Source organism: Ruditapes philippinarum, unplaced genomic scaffold (genome assembly GCF_026571515.1).
Source record: "Ruditapes philippinarum isolate M1 unplaced genomic scaffold, ASM2657151v2 ctg242_1_1_1_1, whole genome shotgun sequence".
Classification (NCBI taxonomy): Eukaryota; Metazoa; Mollusca; class Bivalvia; order Venerida; family Veneridae; genus Ruditapes; species Ruditapes philippinarum.
Genome location: NW_026855075.1, coordinates 345261 through 351184, shown reverse-complemented (window position 1 = coordinate 351184; position 5924 = coordinate 345261). Strand labels below are relative to the sequence as shown.

Below are 5924 nucleotides of genomic sequence, written 5' to 3'. Positions count from 1 at the left end.
ATAGAAAGACGATTTATTTACAAGATACTCATTTTATAAGAATTTACATCATAATTTGTTACTGTCTTGCATTATATAATTAATACTTATTGACTTTGAACATTATTTTTCTGCTGTTATTGAAAGTATCATAAGTTAATAAACTCATAAGTTATAATAACATCTAGATATCTGATATCTGTGTGTATTTAATTACAAATGAACATTGCTCATCATTTTACTGTGAATAATTGTGACAGTTGCTGCTATATATAATAACTTATATATTATATTGTGTGTTGACATTAATTTATTTATACACAAAATAAATTTTGTTAAAGTGATACATCTGATTTGTTCTACATTTTTGATATACATATCTGGTTCAACTGCTAGTAAAGGGCTCATCTTCAAGGTCTTTGCCCAATTAATTCGAACCATTAGTGCAGTAACGTCCCTATAAGATTGCAAAAGAAAGCGCTACCAAAAATAGATCAACAGACAACTCCTGCTAAAGCCCTGTACTGCCGGCACGCGACATACTATATTTCGTGGTGGAAAGCGGTGGGATCTGATTCAAAACTCGTCAGATCCAGTAATCGAACCAACACTTCAAGTATATAGAATCATTTATCCAGATTTACCATAGCATCCTTTGGTAAGATGGCCGAACCAAGCAGCGTAGATAGCGAAGGCATTATATCTTTTAGAGAAAATCAAAATACAAGTTGTAATGATGAGCCTTCTGATGGTTGTGACACAGATTATTTAGACGTTGACTCTGATGCTGGTATCCACTTATCAAGGGAGATCACAACAGGTAATGGTGATTCACAAAATGTAGTTATACAAGAGATGTCAGTCATGATGAATGATGTAACAAGTGTACTTAGAGATGTAGTCCTAGAGTTGAAAGACTTAAGAAAGTCGACTTTGCAGACAAATAATAGCAACAATCAACCTGATAGTATTATTTCAAATTCTCATACCAACAACATAGAAAATACACAATCACACACGCATGTTAACAATAATGCTGATTCACGACAAATTAGAATGGACAGTGTAGGTAACACACAAAACCAGAATGGTAATCATGAATGTACAACAACCCCAAGTTACCCCCACTATCGTGAGTTCGTACCCAGAGTCCATGCACAAACTTATGATAGATACAAACCCCCTTACAACTCCACTGATAATGACAATGCTTTATTGGACAGCAATGTATCCGTTTTTATTATGCCGATCCAACTTGGTACAATTTAGAGGCAATTACGCAAATGGTCTTCCATACAACTCAAGAGCCTCACATAGTAGCATACCTGTTAAGATTCCAGCATTCACTGGTAATGAAGATTGGGTTGTTTGGATAACACGCTTTGAAGCTATTGCGCAGAGATGGGGTTGGACCGAGAATGAGATGCTTGACCAGCTTTTACCGAATATCGAAGGACACGCAGCGAATTTTGTGTTTTCACAGCTTCATCCGTCACTTCTACATAGTTGTAGAGACCTTAAGGTTGAACTTAACAACCGCTACAGAACTATTGAGACACCGAGACTATTTGCTTCTAAGTTCAGCAAAAGATCGCAAAAGGTCGGTGAGACTGCTGAAGAATTTGCCGCAGAATTGAAGGTCCTATATGATAAGGCGCACGGGTTCCGAGACAGGAAAACAAGAGATGAAGACCTGGTGCGTAGGTTCCTTGATGGACTTCGAGATGACGAGATAAGGTTTGCTGTTGAATATGGTAAAGAGCCAGAAACAGTAGACGAAGCTGTCTTTCATGTGGTCAACTACATACAGACCAGGAGAAATAGAGAGGAAGAAATAGGGAAAACCTTAGAAGAACAAGTCAGTGGACAGATAAAAATTCAGATGATGTTGTACGCAAAAAAAGAAAATAACCATTCCAACTTGCACAGCAGTAGTCAACCGGGTAAAACAAATAGTTATTTTTAAGAAATCTTCATCTCGTGCTGTAAACACACTCGAAGGCACAAGTGAGCGTAAGATGTTAGAGACTGTTCTAGAAAGACTAGAAAGGCTCGAAGATAGATTTGGTCAAGGTAGGCGAAAAGATAATTCAAAACAGCGTAGTGAATGCTACAACTGTCACAAACTGGGACATTTTTGCACGAGGAATGCCCAGAAAGAGCAGCAGAGCCAGAACGCAAGGTACAGGATACCCCTAAACATTTGATTTGATAGAACACTAGGGATTGATTTAAACTTCATGGGACCAAAACTCTTGCGGCCAAAGAGGGGTCCTGTTAGAGCATGTAGGCAAAAGAGAACCCATTGGTATTTGATACCATGGCTTAGAGAGGAAAGGTACTCTGATAAAAGGGCAAAGGGATTGGCAGGTCTGCAGAAAGCTAGTGAGGTGCCAGCTGATGATAAGGGGCAGGTAACTAGCATGAGGGCAGACGAGTCTGTCAATGAGCCGTTCGAGGTTGTTGGAAAGAGCAGAGTTAAGCAATGTAAGGAACATGAGCGATGGTATCTATATCAAGGGGTCTGTTGAAAATGTACCGATAGTTTTTACAGCAGATACTGGGGCATCTAAGTCTGTAATTTCATTTCGTGTTTATAATAAGATAAGCAAGGATAAGAAGCCGACTTTGAAGGACTCAGCATGTTTGCGAGGTGCAGGTGGGGCGCCAATAAAGGAATATGGCAAGGCAACATTCGCGATGAAACTAGGGCCGTTGGAGCTTTGAAACTGAAGCAGTGGTAGCGGATATTGAAGATGACGTACTGATAGGGGTCGACGTTTTGTGTTGCAAAGGTAGGGATGCAGCTGACCTTTTGCTTAGTCGAAATGTACTGATTCTTCAAGGGGTTGAAATACCATGTTTTCAGGTAGGCAAGGGCTGCAGCTCCAGACAAGTATCAATCGCAGAAAATGTTAAAATACCAGGGCAAGCTGAGATGCTTATTGATGTTTATGTCAACAGAGTCGAGGAAGATGACTTCGACAAAGAAGCTGAGTACCTTGTCGAACCTAATGATAGTTTCGCTGAAAAATATAAACTGATGATGGCCAGTACTCTGGTAGATATCAATAAAGACACAACATGCAAAGTGAGAGTTTTAAATCCATTTTCACATTCAGTTACGTCAAGACAAGATGCTATAATAGGCAAGGCAGAGAAAATTGAAGGTGTATGTAACATGATAGTAGAGAAGGAAAATCCAAATGAAAGTGAAAATCTTAAGTGCATACGTAGGGTAGATGTCGCAAGTCCTCCAGATATTAAAGATATGCCCTTTAAGTTGGCAACCGAAGATGAAGTGCCTGATCATTTAAAAGAACTGTTTAAGAGATCAACCAAGAACAGGACAGAAAAAGAAAAACAAGCTGTCGCTGCACTGTTTGTGAAATACGGCAATACGTTCTCTAAACACGAATGGGACATAGGGCTGACTCATTTAAATGAGCATTCGATAGATACCGGAAATGCTCAGCCAATAAGGCAAAGACCAAGACGCGTCCCTCTAGCATTTGCTAGTGAAGAGAAACAAGCAATAGAAGACCTGCTTAAAAAGGGCGTCATTCAAAAAAGCACGTCGCCTTGGTCAAGCCCCATTGTGTTGGTCCGCAAAAAGTCAGGAGCAGTACGACCTTTGTGTTGACTACAGGAAAATAAACAAAACTTGTGAAAACAAGACGGGTTTCCGTTACCTAGGATACAAGATTGTTTAGATGCTGTTTCAGGGTCTAGCCTTTTCAGCAGTTTTTGATCTCACTAGCGGTTTATTTTCAAATTTCCGTTTGAAACAAGAGGACATACCTAAAAGCTCTTTCGTTTGCAAGTAATGGTCAATTCGAGATGACCCCGCATGCCATTTCGGGCTTTATGTAACTCAGCTAGCACCTTTCAAACGCACAATGGAAATTGCTTTACAAGGTCTTCAATGGGTCACCTGTTTAGTATATATTGACGATATTATTGTCTTTGCGTCAAACTTTGAACAACATTTGCAGCGTGTCGAACGAAGTGTTAAAGGCAGGAATTAAAGAAGCAGGCTTTAAAGTTAAAGCCTGAGAAGTGCCAATTACTATGCAGGAAGAAGTTGTCTTCCCTTGGCCATGTTGTTTCTGGAGAAGGCGTTAGACCCGACCCCTGCGGAATATCGCAAAAGTCGCTCAGTGGCCAAGACCTCAAAATGCCAAACAAGTCAAACAATTTGTAGGCAACTGGTCTTATTACCGTAGGTTTGTCAAAGATTTTGCCAAAAATTGGCACGCCCATTAACTCAACTTACAAGGAAAGAAAGCAAATTTATATGGGGACGACACCTGTGAAACAGCATTCAATAAAAATCAAAGAGGTTTACTAACAAGTACAGTTGTGATGGGGTACCCGCTAAATGATGGTGAGAGTCTTTTATTTAGACGTAGATGCTTCGGGGTATGGACTCGGCGGTATTCTCCATCAAGACCAGAGCGGTCATGAGCGCGTGATTGCGTACGCAAGTAGGGGGCTATGAATAAGGCGGAGCGTAACTATTGCGTCACTGAAACAAGAGCTATTGGCTATTAAGGTATTTTTTGTGCAGTACTTTCGACAGTATTTTGCTTGGGAGAAGATTGGTTGTACGAAGTGATCATAAAGCTCTTCACCTGGCTATTCAAGTTTGCAAGAAAACCTAATGCGTAAAATCGCTAGATGGCTGAGAAATTCTCAGGCCCCATTTGATTTTTCGATACAGTACAGACCAGGAAAGCAACAGGGGTTCATTGTGATACCCTGTCCAGGTGCGAATCCCCAAGAGATTTGTTGCTGTAGTGAAAGTAGATATGAGCGAACCAACTCAAGTGCGGTCCATGTCTAAAATGCCGAAAACGCGCCAAAGACATGCAAGCGAAAGGTTGGTCGGAAACAAGTGATGAACTAGAGAGTGGTACCAATCAGCTGCAGGTCAGATCTGTTTTCCCAAGTACAAGCACTGGGATTGGTTTTGCTGGTAATCCCTCCGAGAACCAAAGAAGAAACAACTGTTTTGGCCTCTGTTTACCAGAATCCATGGCAGTAGCACAAAGAGAAGATCCAGACCTTTTGCTGATAGTGAAGGCGCTCGAAGCAAGACAAAAGCCGAGGAGTGAGACCATGATTGACAAAAGTCCAGCAGCACGGCACTATTGGATTTCGTGGGATTCCTTGACCTTAAGGAATGATGTCGTTTACAAGGTTTTCAGTAAAAAAGATGGCACGGATGAATATACACAACTCGTGGTCCCGCGAAAATATATCAAAGCTGTGATGTCACTTTGCCATGACTCACCTACTGGTGGACATCTAGGTATTCGCAAAACCAAGGGTTTAAAAAAAATTTAAGCTTCTTTTGGGTTCAATTTTGAAGGAAGATTTTTCGATTATATTTTTACAACCCCTGGGGACATTTTGTGCTGGGGGATCGGAAGCCGCAAAAACCGGGCAAAAGCCCCCTCTTGGCAGACAAAAGGGCTGGTGCACCTTTGGGACTTACAGAAAGGGGATAATGTTGGACCATTTCCAGTAACTCCACGTAACAACAGATATGTGTTGGTTTTAACCGACCATTTTTCTAAGTACGTCGAAGTAATAGCAGTGCCAAATCAGTCAGCTGAAGAGTGCGCTTTGAGAGTTCTAAACGATGTTATAGCAAGATGGGGCACGCCGTTAAACATTCACAGTGATCAAGGACCTTCATTTAGCGCTGAGTTTTGGTTTTCAAGAATCTGTGTTCTTTACTCCAAATCAAGAAAACTAGGTGTAGTGTTTCGAAACCCCAGGGTAATGGTCAAGCGGAAAGATTCATGGAAAACGCTGGTCCAAATGATTAAGGCATATCTAGTTGGTGAACAAGATCAATGGGATCTATACCTTGGTTGTTTAGCAGGTGCGTACAGGTCAACTCCCAATGAAACAACCAAGTTGACCCCCTAATTTGC

The 5924-nt window shown here is 40.9% G+C and overlaps 1 protein-coding gene across 1 annotated transcript; it reads left to right on the top strand.

Annotated features, from left to right (window-relative positions):
- Positions 1-1997: 1997 nt before the first annotated feature.
- Positions 1998-3622, top strand: LOC132742031 (uncharacterized). The gene is made up of 3 exons (XM_060730311.1): positions 1998-2161; positions 2309-2456; positions 2849-3622. Exons 1-3 carry the CDS (start codon positions 1998-2000, stop codon positions 3620-3622), a joined length of 1086 nt encoding a protein of 361 aa, XP_060586294.1.
- The last annotated feature ends 2302 nt before the right edge of the window (positions 3623-5924 follow it).